Source organism: Amphiura filiformis, chromosome 14 (genome assembly GCF_039555335.1).
Source record: "Amphiura filiformis chromosome 14, Afil_fr2py, whole genome shotgun sequence".
NCBI classification, from domain to species: Eukaryota; Metazoa; Echinodermata; class Ophiuroidea; order Amphilepidida; family Amphiuridae; genus Amphiura; species Amphiura filiformis.
The window spans coordinates 33,057,505-33,073,136 of record NC_092641.1 but is presented as its reverse complement, the minus strand read 5'-3'; the positions used below and the strand labels follow the sequence as shown (position 1 = coordinate 33,073,136).

Sequence of the window (15,632 nt, the reverse complement as noted above, 5' to 3'; positions counted from 1 at the left end):
AATTCAATGGTAGATGTCATTACACACGGAATGTAGTATAGCAGCGTGGATACTGATATTGGTCTCTGTCATTGTTGACGTTTGCTCTAAAATGTTACGTTTGTCAGAGTCTTGATTTGCAGCGAAGTAGCTTCATTCAGGGTAGTGATGTTTACAATCCTCCGGTCAGTATGAAACAGTATGAGAGAAAAATCGATGTCCCTCTGCCATACACTAAAGGACTTTCTGAGAAACTAGAGAGATTGCGATTTCCAAACGTACGTATCGAACGGTGACGGGATTTGAATAGATTCCACGTATGTTCGACGCTACGTTTGGAAATCGCAATCTCTCTATTATCTTACATCTTCCGTGACCATGTGGGTCAATGCATACTACAAACCGGTCAATACCATCAGGTCTTTCTTAGTGCATCCAAAGGACAAGACCATCAAAGAACACACAAGAAATACCCCCCAAAAAAAAAAACCCATAAAATCTATTCGCAACAGTGATGCCGGATACGACCTACCCGCACCTCATGATCTACAATGATCTGCTGATACTTGACAACCCATCAGTTGGCCATGTGATCGGATGATTGTAAACATCACTACGCTGAATGAAGACACCGTGATGGTGTCGCAAGCTACGTTGATGTAATGGCAATGAAAAATGTAACATTTTAAGCAAATAATATTGTATGTCTTGCTTCCACAAGGTTTCATAATTGACCTCACTGTTCTAACAGACGGGATCGTGTCAAACGTCTACATCATAAAAATATGATCAAGTAAATCAGTGATGCTTGTATTTGAATGTGAGAACAGAGGATGGTGCAGACACTGCTTTCATATAAAAGTTGGTAGCATGGGCATCTACATTTTTTAAATGTTTATTCTATAAATTGTATATTTGTGTGAAAATTGAGGGCGCTATTTACATGTATTTTAAGTTTAATTTCTCGAAATAGTATGAGTTATTCTTTTATTTCATGACATTTTTTAAAGAAAATTTCCTTGTTATTTGTTACTCATTTTTCTGATTCTTTAATGTCATTATACAAGTGTATACCCATGTAAAGATGCACACAAGCTTTAAGATAAACAGCGCAGCCAGTGTTCAACTTTGCTTAAGTATGAATACAGTTCTACACACCAATAAACATTGTACATGGTTTAACTGGACCTTGAACCCTTTGGTTTGGAAGGTCTCCAATGAAAATATTATCACCCAGTTGTGCACCAATAGCTTTATCGTACCCATTTTGATGTATTCTCTTAGCAAATTGCCTTGCAGTTTTGAGAGTCTCAGTTAGAAAAGGAATAAACACAAATGATGGACACATTCCAGCAGATGGATATATTACAACACCACTTTGACATGTTTGACGTAAGCATCTCCGACGGTTGAGCAGACATAAACCAGCAGCTACCAAGAGTTTGGTCCGTAGTCTGGATCCGGGAGTCTAGAAACCTCGAGCCGAGGAATAAACAAGAAAAAAAGTTCAAGGAACCTTTCCGAAGGCTCCATTAAAAAATTATATATGTAGCGCTCACGGTTGTTTGATGTAATCATTTATTAATATTTCTGACAAAATGTTACATAATTTACAATTCTAGGCCTTTACAATACCAACAGCTATCACATTATATATACACATGTATTTTTAACTTAGATTTTCTTTTCTTTATCAAATTTTACATCTTTTTCATCCTTTTCAAATTGATGGCGCTATTTATTATAAATTAAATTTGCCCAATAAAGTGAGAAATTCCTTTTATGTCATAATGAAAAGTAGTTAAAATTTTTCTTTGCTACAATACTCATTTGTATGATATTTTAATGCCATTATACAAGTGTCTATCCCTTGTAAAGATGCAAACAAGATTTGAAATAAATAGCGGGTTCAACTTTGCTTGAAAATGAATAGTTCTACAGCCATCAAACAACCATGCGCTCATAATAATACGAATTTCCCTTATTCGTAATGTTTTTACTTGTGTTACCTACAACGGAAAACGGTCATAGTGGGCTTTTTAAATTTGTCTTGGTTGAAATGAAAATGGTAAGCGATCATAGCAGCCGTATTTTTCTTTTCTTGAAAATGAAATAACACGATTGGCTGGTCATCTACACTGACCATTGTTAATCATCGCTGTGGTTATTCTGTCCTCCGGAGTATAGCGCCCCATGTTGCGTATTCCGTAACAAATACGAGACGATACTCATTTATCTTGATTTGCGTATTCTTTCAGTCTCGTTTTAAAAAATGTTTAATTTTCTATGTATAAGCCAGGGGTTAAATATGGTCGTCATTTAAAAGGGCATTTCGTGATCTACAACATCATCCCCCCTTTTCACAAAAAAATTGAGATTTTTATATCACTGGAAACCTCTGGCTACATAATGTTTATGTACAAAAAATTTCTCGCAGATTAATTCGTTTAGCAAAGATATCGTGAAATTTGAATTTCCGTCTGGTATACCAGAACGAAATTACAACACATTGTCTATGGAGCAGTAACACACATAATCATGCGTAACTCGCAAACGCAAAATCGGAATCAACTGACATTTTAGGAATAAGTTTTTCATGGATATCTACTGAAAAATGTCATAAAAGAGGATGCCAGGATCACGAAATACTCCTTTAATAACTAATAACAAAGATAGTGAATAAAAGAGTCGTACGTTTTTCAAAAAATATTGACTCTGTTGATGTAGAACTTTCATAGAACACGATTGATAATCTGCTATTAATTTTTTCAATTCTTTTGTTTCAGTTTTCTCAAATAGCTGGAATAAACGTAAGTACTTGTAATGCAAGACGTAGTGATTGATATTGAATGTGATTACTGTCGCTAGTTATTCTGCTTCTTAAATTTAAATGTATTATTTTGAATGTATACTTCTTCATTCCATGTAAAGAAACATAATAATGTAAATCGTTATTAATTTATTTCATAGCCCTGATAATGGAAATGGAAAAATAATATTGAATGTCTCGTCAGTTATTGGTAAAATATCAAAACCTAAATCTTGAGTTGCCAATTAAATTGACAAGTTGTTCAATAAACAAAATCAATATATATTCAATGATAACAACATTATATACCCATTATGTAACATTCTATTACTCTTACGACCTATTATTCAAAATCGCGCACTGTGATTTGTTAAAACACGTCACGTGAGAGTCCATTATTCTGCAATCATGGGTCAAGCGCCGTAACACATTCTACGCACAGCATTACGCTTGGTTACGCGTGTAATATTTCCGCGATACGCGCTGTCAGTTACGCGTACGCGCTCCATCTTGAAGTAAACAATTTGTGCCAAAAAATTATATTTTTTCTTTAAATTGCACTATGTTCTGGTAATAGAATAGAAATAAATGGGGCAGCATTATCCTTTACACACAAATAATGTGTCCTCGGCAGTAAAAACGTTTAAATAATGGGTTCGGCTGCGCCTCGCCCATTATTTACGCTTTTACTGCTTCGGACACATTATTTGGATGTAAAGGATAATGCATACCTTTTATTTCTTAAATATATTACAAATATTAATTCCATATGTCGTGGGTTCAGAACCAGAAAGCGGTAACTCACTATGATTATCTCTCACAAAATGAACATAAAGTTGGCTCCTTGCTTTGGCCTTCAAAAATCAATATTTCCCCCACAATGTCTTTTGTTTTCTATTGAATTTTGTCATGATTAATGTGTCTTTTATAGTGCCCTGGCGACTTAATGTTCATTTTGTGGGAGCAGGTGATTGTGACTTGAGGCTTTCTGGTTCACAACCCTCGATGGGTAAACATTTTACAAGTTTATCCTATATTTTGTCTACTTTATGCTCATTGTGTGAGAGCTGGTCATAATGAGCTAAGGCTTTCTGAATATCAACCATTAAATTGTGTATTCAAATATTGACATTGATTTACGCAAATGACGTAATAAAATTAAACTTTTAATCCCGCCAATGTCCAAATCGCGGTCAGGTGTCATATTTTCCACGCTATTGTACAATTTATTTTCTTCGATATCCTGGGAAAATTTGATTACATTACAAATCTCTTTCATTTCAGCGACTCCATTATGTTCCTAGTGTATATTTAAGGTTGCGATAAGAGAAATGTCGGGACTCAGACATTTCTATTAATGTTCAATTGATCAAGTGCTGAAAACATAATTGTGCAATTTGAATATTGGGAGGAGTCTTACGTTCACTATTTCATATAAAAAGTTTCCACCGGTGTCATATTTTTCATGCTATTGTACAATTTAGTCTTCCATATCCTGGGAAAATCTGTTTACAGCGCAAATCTCTTTCATTTCGGCGACTCCAATATGTTTCTAGTGTATATTTAAGGTTGCGATAAGAGAATTGTCGGGACTCAGACATTTCTATTAATGTTCAATTGATTACTTCGAGTGCTGAAAACATAATTGTGCAATTTGATTATTTGGAGGAGCCTTAAGTTCACTATTTCATCATCTTTAATCATGTTCAAACGGGAATTAATCACGAGGATATTGCTATGTCAGAGAGAATTGCGTGGAAAACTTCGTTATCCTTTTCCTTTATTACAAAATTAAACAGTCTATTGAAAACAATGCCCTTATTGTGAAGACGTGCGCTGCAAGATATCCCGCCCCCATACGTCACGGAATTGGACGTTTTGATACATACCACTAAAATGGCAATTGAAAAAGTAATTCAGTGGTAATTGATTGACTACTCATGCAAAAATTCCCTATGAAATTCATTATCCCACTCAATGTATACAGATAGCGTGTTATCATCCGAGTGGATGCTACTTGTACATGTTGTATAACGGTACGGATATCCACGTTTGTGTGATACCAATAAGAGATGATGTCTGCTGTGTAAAAAGCTATACTGAGCCAAGAAAGTATCCTTACACTTGGAAAAATAATCACAATTTCACAACTGAACCATATCGGGGTAACTTTGTTTTTTTAATAGACGCGCCATCTATTTCGGCACATCCAATGTGACTTCAACAAGCAAAGTTACAAGCATTTGATTAGACGAAGGTCCGGTTTTAAAAGTGACACACTGGTCTATTCAAAACTCCATGGGCTAGACATCTGGTTTGAGAGTGGTAAATGACTAATTAAAACAAAAGGAACACAAGAAAACTGAAACAAAAGAACTGACAAATAAAATGAAGTAAAAACTGCTTTAAATAAGGCTTCATTGAAGAAACTGTGTAGTCTCTTTGTTGCGCTTGTTGGAATCTTTTTGCGCCTTGTATAGGCCAATTTGTCACTTTTAAAACTGGTCCTTCGTCTATTCAATTGCTTGTAACTTTACTTCTTGAGGTCACATTGGATTCAATGTGGTGTCATAATGTGCAGGATTAGATAGTGCATCTATTACAAAAACAAATTTACCCCGATATGGTTCAGTTTTGAAATTGTGATTTTTTTTCCAAGTGTAAGGATACTTTCTTGGCGCAGTATAGTTAGGGGCCGCACTTTGAATTCAACTCAAGCTACTCAGAGTAGAAAAGGCACAAAAACCTCGCAATACGCCACAAACACCCGATATCAAATATGTTAACAGAAAAACTCAACTGAAATGAATTATGTTTATAGCAGTAATTTAAAAATGTACCATTGAAACCCAATTAAGGTCATTTTATTTTTGGGTTTTCCACAGTGCAATTTGTACAAATAATTTCTTCACAAAATTTGCAGAACTGAGTCGTCCAACCTTTGTAATGAATTGCTTGAAACTATTTTACACTTATTTTGTGAATGAAAAAAAGTTTTTTTTTTATCTTTCGACTCCTTTGTGGAATGATCTCTGTTTTTATATTAATGTCACAAAGGCATCTTTTATTTTACCTAAGTTTAATAAAATGTTTGGTGTGAGAGACACCTCTAAACATGATATTGGTATTATTTTTTTTTCACATGCCTTAAATTTTACATTAATAGATGCATATTTCAGAAGTTAAATCTCAGTTTCATTGCTTTTTGGTTAAATACAAAGTTGAATTCACGGTTGCTGACGGCAAAGTTGTGTGCGGGTTTTGTTACCTACAAACGTGGACCTACATTATGATACACATAGTGCAGTCGTGGACACACATATATACAACCGTAGACGTGCTGGGAGTACAGGACGGATCGCTATTGGATAGACGGGGGTGTGTGGGGGTAGGTGTGTCGATTAAAATCGGATGTGTGTCCTTGGTTAGATAGGATTAAATCATATGCAGAGTGAGGTTCTTGTTTGCAGGTATTTACAAACAGAGGTATTCTTGGTGATTGATTTGTGCAAACGTAAAAGTGCCAGTTCAACTCATAAATATAAAATGACTGAAAGCAAACGACAGCTATTGTTTTTATATTAAAATATAATGAGGCAAAATTTCATTCCGTCAATCTAGTGTTTTTATATAAGAGTAATTATGTAACAGCACCCCGAGGCAAACTATTTCTTACTATTTGTCCGTGACATTGACGATCGCCGAGCGTTACGACATAGTATATACGGCAGATTGCGGCAACAGGCAATTATATTTAGTATTGTCTTATATGTTACTAGCTCGTTAAGCCTGTGCTGGATTGTATGTTTGACATTTTAATTACTGTGTAATAAAGTTCTGTTCATGCGTATGCATAATTTCAAACACTAGTGTAAAACCGGTAACAATGTTAAGAAATTGATAAAAGAAATAATATTGAGAGAAGTGGCGTCTCACCTCTCAATTAATTGAATGGTGGTCCCTAAAGATGAATAAGTGTTACTTTTGTCTACATAGACGACTCAACTACTCACAATGTGATACGTAGCGTCAGGATAGTCCACCCACATCCGAAATTTCGTTATGATAAAGTACAAAAGTTCTTTGATAAATGATGGATAATTTTAAATGACATTAAAGAGATTTTTATGTCAAACATATTTACGAATTTTAGCTGTTAAAACAGATAGTGGGTTGGTGCATTTTTAGAGGATAGGCAAGTGTAGCCGACAAAAACAGATCCACAAACAATTAAGTTTCTTATTGGCTGTTGTTTGAATCAATATGTCATCTATTATAAATTAGGGAGTTTGGTGAATTTGAAACTTTTACGGTTTTAATTATTTCGGGGAAATGGTTTTTGCGATGTGAATAATAGGGTTGTCCGCACTAAAAATAAACACATCACATAAACATAAACACCCTACGTTAAGAGGGTCAGGTTAATTGAATCCAAGAGCACTGGAAGCTCTCTGTGGACTAATTCACCTCCTATACGGTTGCTGTATTAACATAACACTCGCAGATCCTTTGATTTCTCTGATATCCGGTATCTGAATCAACTATCATACATACACTCAATTAAATATCCATACTTCATACAGGCAATAAGATTTATTTTTTAACCTCACGCAATCAATTACGCCAATATGTACTCAAAATGAGCGAATATCTCTAGATCCACACAAGTAAATCACATTAAATAAAATATCCATATACCCCTGGTATTATTATGAATTGTATGTAGGCCTTTTTGTCCGATTCAGAAACTGTGGGATTTGACAGGTCTGACACGCAAACTTAATTATTTATCTTCGCAAGTCTATGATTCTAGCAAGGTGGACGTCTGAATAGGACAAAAAGGTCTGTAGACAACTCGTAATAAATACTTAATTGGGCTCCTGGTGAGTTTCATTCGTGTTCATGGTGAACCAATACGCAAAATGTGTAGATCAATATCGGAAAAAGGTCTGTATTCACCCTCTAATGGCAAAATATCAGTACCATTTGAAAGACGGTGACTGGGAAAAACGGATGATCGCTATTAGTGTTCAACACACTCATGGTTAAACTAAATAATTACTTTCAATTCATCCAATTTCCATTCAACTTATATATATTACTTACATACTTTCAATGTTCCATAATATTAAAAAGTAGTCTGGCTTGACTCCATGGTGTGAAAAACACCACCCACTCCAGCTACGTGTCTTTATGATCAATTAAATCCACTGAATTGTTTCATCTGACATTTTACTCTAGAAAAATTGACATTTGGATGACAATGAATTACAATAAATTGAGACGCGGTGACTTTGAAATAAATGTCACTACTTACGGGTTTAAACAGGAAATTCCTTACATATTTAAGAATATTGAGATGCTCTAATCGGTTTTTCCATAAGAAATGGAAATGAAGTTAACAATTGTGTCAATTAGACCTATTGACCGAAATTAAAAATGACCAAAAAATCGCCTAATGTTCAATCTTTTAATATTTAGGAAATACAGCGATTTCCTCAAAATTCCTGAAAAATTGGGTTGTCTATGGATGATACTGGTATACACATAACTAAAGGTCATGGAGTGCACCTTGGTGTTTATAACAGCACATATTGAGGGTTCAGAACCAGGAAGCCTTAACTCACTTTTTGGCCAATTTGAAATTTTGGTACCAAAATAATCACCAGCACCCACAAATTCTTCCAATCAAAGAACTTTAACACAATAAAACTTCTATTGCAGATATAGTACAATTCTAGTTAGCTAAATCTCAGTATAGCCAATTGCAGTTAGCCAGAAAGCTTCAACTCTGAGTTGAGGTTTTCTGGCCAGAACTCAATTTGGTCAAACACTGAGATAAATCTTTCTGGCCTGCACAATTATAATAACTGCTATATCCGAGAGTTCAGAACCAAAAAGTTGGCTCCTTGCTTTGGTCTTCAAAGATCAATATTATTTTCCTCCCAAATGTCTTCTGTTTTCTATTGAATGTTGTCATGATTAATGGACTGTATCTACTATAGTGCCCTGGCGACTTAATGCTCATTTTGTGGGAGCAGATGATTGTGAGTTGAGGCCTTTTGGCTCTAAATCCCTCGCTATATACATTCTAAATACAGTTTTTAATAACCATCATGCCACTTGAGTTTAAAAAATATTTTGAAGTGCCGGGTACTTCACACTAATCCATCTCAAATTACTTTTTTGAGTATAGTTACAGAACTATATTAGATAATTGAATGATCATTGGCTTCTATTGTAAAGAGATTATAATAACACATTCCATCCAACATTGACAACATTGAACGTTAGAAGCCGTAACTCAGAGATTTTAGATTTCAGTTAACGCCAGAAAGAATATCGTAACTTTCACTATTCTTAAGGGGTGGGGTATGAACGTTTGGACAGTATTTATTGTGGGACATTAGAGCACATCAGACATATCGAATTGCATTCTGAATACGAAGAATGTCCTTCTGATATCAAATAATTTTGATTTTTGAAATTTGCAATGTAACACACATTTTATGGCAAATGATTAAAAATTGATATTTTTGATATTTAACAGTACTCGAAGTAAACTTTATAAATCTGATGATTTATACTTAAAGTGTATGTAGGTGGGATGAAAAGCCGACGATCAATTGAAAAGTTTGACCTTTCGTATTGAAGATATGGATTTTTTTTTTCCCACCAAAAAAAATTTCTTTTTGGGAAAAAAATGCATATCTTCAATATCAAAGGTCAAAATTTTCAATTGATCGTCGGTTTTTCCTTCCAGCTACATACACTTTAGGAATATGTCATTAGATTTATCAAATTTACTTCGAGGACTCTTATATCAAAAATGTGAAAAATATCAAATTTTAATAATTTGTCATAAAATTTATATTACATCGTGAATTTCAAAAAATGAAAATTATTTGATATCAGAAAGACATTCTTCGTATTCAGAATGCAATTTGATATGTCTCATGTGCTCTCATGTCCCACAAAAAATACTGTCGAAACGCTCAAAACGCTCATTCCAGATCCCTTAATCATAATTGACATTTGTTATAATGAAAAGGATACAACTTCCTATTATAAGACCAAACTTGACTTAAGATTAGCAACTATTTTAAACTGTTGGTAATTCACAGCATCTTGCGAATGGTAGTAAGCTTTGGCAAAAATTGCATTGACCAATTCATAGCGAGTGTGTAGAAGAATTCAAATATCACAGTTATACTTTTGTAGGTCCTGTGGTTCTTGAGTTATCTTGTAAAGAGGGCCAAAACAACAACACTTTTGTTGTAAAACGTACACAACTCATTAGCAACAATAAATCAAGCAAGTTTTCAAAGTATATGATTTGTAGAATGAACTTTTGCAAAACATCAAAGTGTTATTTTTCAATAACATATTGATTAAGATAATGAAAATCGATATTTTGGCTGCTTCGTACAACAATACCGCGTCTACCTTTAAATCAGTTTAATTGAGTTTTAAAGGCTTCCTGGTTCTCTCGATAGTAAAAGTTAATCATGCGTAAAAATTCTTTAATATAAGTAAATCCGATGACTCTATAAAGGAAACTATTGGTAAAACCCCGCACTCTGTGTTTCAATTTGGATACTTAATTTTGCAAGTAAGCAAGGTAACCCAAACTAGCTCCGGTACCAATCTTTTCAGAAACAACGTGTATGCATAATACTGATGCATTAAAATGAGTATGCATTGAAGACTTTGGACATTGAAAGTCATTAGTGGCTTCGCCATTGTATTAAATTGGAAAATTTATATTTTGTACGCTCATTCTATCTGTTCTTTGAATAATTAGATATATTTAATTCTGTATAGAACATTGGTAAAAGTTTCTCAAGGTGTTTTTTGTTTATTTGATGAAGATACAAAGAGCATAGTAAGAGTGAATTTGAAGAGTCATGAAGTCTGCACAAACGTTCGTAGTATTAGTTACTTGTGGTATAAATTAAAAACAAAAATTGAAGGTTAAAATTGCCATATACTTATGGATATATAATCTACGATAAGCCACTTAAAGTATTTGAGCTGGTAGTTTTGTATCAAAATCTAGCAGCACATAGCTATGTATACGACTTTCTTGCACCCACGCTATGATTTGTTTTTGTTAAATTAAAGGATCCGCTCTCTGTATAATTATTTCTATTATATATTTCAATCAAGTAAGAGGTTCAGTAAAAGGTTCTTAAGGTTACTTCATTATACTGCAAGGCAATGGAAAGTTATATAATGTAAATAAGTGCAACCGACGGTGACAACAATAGGGAGCTCCAGTTTTATTGTCTCAAGTCTCAACGACATGAACATACACAACAATCTTCTTTATTTGGCCACATAATAGCCGAAGGAAATACCTTGAAAAACTTAAACAAAACCAAAATTTTGAAGAGTTAATCTTGACAAAACCAATCAGCCTTCACGTACCAAAGAAGATAGACTGCTCCAGATAAAGTTAATTTTTTGTATAATGACGAATTTTGCTTTGTTGGCTAAACTGGTTGATTAAAAAACAGTGTGTGGGGTGTGTGTGTGTGTGTGTGTCTTCTTGCTCTTTTTACCTGTACTCCGAAACAGAGGCGAATCAAATATAAGGGGCTTCGCGAGTGTCTTTATTCTAACCTTTATTAAAATTGATGTATCACTTCTTTGATTTGGAATATGGACGTGGAATGTCGTAACAATATACTTTGTCATATGCTTTTTAACGTTTTTGGACGTCTATACCATGAGACGCATCATTTAATTTTAAGGCTGCAGCGTGGGAGTTTGGGTAAGGCGGATTTCTTTCTGTTTTTGACTGCCAACGGCGGCGATTTCTTTTTCTAATTTTTTAAAATGTATACCTTTAAGCAGAGTTGGCATATTTTTTTTCATAAAACTCCCCATGCTTCCCTCTCTAAATCGAATGGTACGCCCCTGGAAAAGTTTTAGTTCTCGAAGGAATTCTTTCCCTATCTCTGGAATAATAAGTTTACCACATGGTCAAACAGTCAATAGCAATGTATGACCCAAAGGCAATCAGTGATAGCAGATGACCTTGGTTAGAGTATGCAGCTTTCCAGAGAGTGACTTTAGCCTGATGCAATTGGTTGTCAAATGTTGACAGGTGTTTTTAATACTGCAAGAATTTGTTGAATGAATAATTATTACCGCCCTTTTCAGTCAAAACGTTGTAGATCACCGATTATATTGGAAGCTTATGTAGTAGCTTAAGAAATTACTTTGGCGATCAATCAAGTACATCTCAATACCATCAATAAGTGACACGTTTGCCTAATACTATTTATAAACTGTATAAATGTGTTTGTTACAACTTGTATACTACTAATATTTACAAGTGGATAAAAATTAGCCAGATGCTAGAGCAATAGTTTAGATCCTTACCACTTTTATAAACTTAAAATAAAGTCAGCCGACATTGCCTGATTGATTCCAGACATCAAACCCGCTATTTTCAGATGCAATACAATATCAGTGCTACAACATCCAATATCATTTTACAAGACCGAGAAAAGCGACACATATCAAGTTTAAATTAGCATTGACACTTATAGCTTTACCTTTTTCAAGTCACAATCGAATTATACTTTTATTTGAGGTGACGATCGAGTACCGAGTTACAACTTTGACTTGAACACAATTGAGACTTCCTCCGGCGATAGAGTGCAAAACGAGATTTAAATCATTACATTTAACTCGATATGTAACACATTATTATCAAATCACTTAGCGGATTCAATGTACACCGGGAAATTACGCGGCTATGGTTACGCTGTAAAGTTGAAACTTCTGTAGAGAGTAAAAATGGTTTTATTGAATTCTGTCTCACGGTTTTGTTAGATATCCAGGTAAATAGTACATTTTTGCTTGGCGTATTTATCTGCCCTTACAAACACGACAAATGACAATAATGGCATTTTGTTTGCCATAGTTGGCCCTTACTGGAACGTATACAAACTGGAAAGCTGAAAAGCGTCCAGGTCGAAATGAACACAAGCTGGTCGGTGGAGAAGTTATTAATATTTTCATTTCACACCAAATATAGATTAACTCATAATTCGCCCCTAGAAGTGACGTAATAATCAGATAAACTCCAACTACCATAGCAATAGAGGAATACAATTTTTGAGTAGATCGCCCTGCATTACAAGTAGATTGCACTAATCACCTGCGTATGTCAGCAAACATAGATTGAATACAATACTGCTATTTTCTAGATACTAATTTTACAGGTGCGAGTGATCAGCCTTGATTGTTGTAGTGCAGGGCAATATATTCAAAATTGTATTCCTCTATTGCTATGGTAGTTAATCCGATTAAGTACGACACATCTACGGCGAATAAACATATTATTCTGCTGTCATATTGAGAACATCATTCCATGGTTTGTTACATATACGAGGGTATTCGTGCATGTTTCTAAAAATGGACAAAAATATCCCATGTTTCTTTACATGTTCGAATATACATATAGCTGTTGCATTTGATCACATTTAGAAACGGGCCAATCTAATTTTGATATAGGTTAAATATTATTATTAGGTAGAGCGCTTTTTCAGATTTATTAAAGTTTACTTTTACTTGATATTTGACCTTCGGTACCTAACCAAATAGTAGCGTAACACGAGTCACGCTTTGAAGACATTTTAACTGATACGTTTATAGTGTTCATAGAAATTGAATGTTTTGTATTAAATCATTGTTACTTTTGACAAATTATCTATCTTTTAGTATTATAGCTGCCGTGTGATTTCAAATGTGTGCCATTAGACGAGTCACCAAGCCTTGACAAAAAGACTTGCAAAATAAATATTTTGGATTGGAACAAGATCTTCACGTATTTTATAACCCGAACACTAGATCCGTGTAATTTCAAATTTGCGCCAAAAGACGAGTCACCAAGCCTTGAAAAAAAATAGACTTACAAAATAAACATCATGCTTTTGGATTGGAACAAGATCCCGTATGTTTTAACCTGAACCCTAGATCTGATCTCAAACAAGCCAATGAATCTCAGTTTGCCATTATGTTTAAACAATTTGCAATACTTTATCAAATGTTTAACTGAAAACGGATTAATAAATCATTCAGCCATTTTCTGGTAAAATTGTCATTGATAAGGGATCACGGCATGGCTTGCCTCATAGTAATAGACTAATATGTTTTGTGGCGAGAAAAAAGTATTTCTAAATATCGATATCTTTGATGCATGAGACAATTCCCTGTTTAAAGCCACGGCTAAATCCTTTTCTAACCTTCAAACCCCCTGGCTGAACATAACGAAAAGTTAGGTTTCAAGGGGAGGACGGGGGGAGGGGGGGCATAGTTGCCTACAGTTTCAGAGTGTCACAACACGTAATATTTCAATAGAATAGATAACTGGGTTCTGATCATGCTAACATAACCCTAAGCTTCGAGAATGTGGTTCCAGGATTAACGCAGTGATTGGCAATGTGGCAGCTATACTGACATAACTTTTCGGCATTGACTTATACGATCAGATTTGCTTATTTAATAAAACAAAAAACTCACACGTTTGAGTTATGTGTTCTTCCAAAACAGAGATACACTGAATTAGATTTTGAATTTAGTGTCCTTACGATAACTTAATGTTGAAAGCATAATTGAATTTGAAACATACTTTTAAACCAGAAACAATATGGAAATTAAAAGCCACTGCTAGAGACTTTGCTATGTTATTGTGTTTCATGATATTTTCTGAAAAATGAAAATTATTGCTTTTTGTTTGGCCGAGAAAATAAATTTTACATTGAAAAAGTGCAACTCAAAATTTTGCTCATTTCAACACCAAATTCGATCGTTTGTATTGCCTCATTAAATTACTGAATGAGCATTATACTTCAATATAAATTGACTAGAGATCTGCCTGTTAGCTTGTGTTCAATCTATGATTGATACACAGGTGATGAAAGCAACCTGCTACTGTTTAGGGCGGGCGATATATTAAAACAATTAAACTATCACTCGCCTTGCACTACAACGTTCACGCGGTACCTATGTATTGAACAATATCATTCTGATCACTCGCACCTGTAAGATAAGTATCGTTGAAAAGAGCGGTATTGTATTCAATCTATGATTGCAGACATACACGTGAGTGCAACCTGCTTGTAGTGCAGGGCGATATAGTCAAAATTACCCATTGCTATGGTAGTTAATCCGATTTAATACGTCACTGCAACAGCGAATTGATCCTGTTACATCATTACTTCTACGGCGAAACTCATTTCGTGCGAGCAGGTCACAAAATATGTGATTTTAATCTGTGATAACCTTGGCGAAATAAATCAAAACTGCTCTATCGAATAATGCATAATAACGATCCCATAGAGTATTAGTAAATAATAAATTAACTATCAATGAAGTGCATATATTATTTTATATATCATTCCTCGTATTCTAAATGCACTTAGGTGTGCCTGTCTCAGGTCCCTTATGAAACGTAACATGTGAGATCTTAAAATAGCATATCTAAAATCAGTATATCTATATATTATTATATACTGATATAAGTCAGTATACCTATATATTATGCATTGCTTCTTTAGTCGCTATTACCATGTCATAATATTACAGCTCAGCCATCAATTCGTGGAAAAGTTTTAATGTTTTTATCAAACATAGGACCTTGATCTCCTGAAGGTTACTTAGGAAGATGCACCGTCATATTGATTGATATCATACATATTATAATTTCATATTATAATCCAATCTAGCCATCACCTGTTGATGAATTTCAAATATTTTTTTTATAAGTACCGAATTCTTTGTATCATTTTAACTTGAGTCATACATATGTATTTATCCCTTCAAAAAT

The 15,632-nt window shown here is 34.3% G+C and overlaps 1 protein-coding gene across 1 annotated transcript in view; it reads left to right on the top strand.

Annotated features, from left to right (window-relative positions):
- LOC140169992 (uncharacterized) overlaps positions 1-15,632 on the top strand; it is a 125,883-nt gene that overhangs the window by 87,252 nt on the left and 22,999 nt on the right. The window contains exon 3 of the mRNA XM_072193306.1: positions 2,766-2,789. Within this exon, the coding sequence (XP_072049407.1) occupies positions 2,766-2,789 (24 nt within the window). The remainder of the gene's footprint in view (positions 1-2,765; positions 2,790-15,632) is intronic.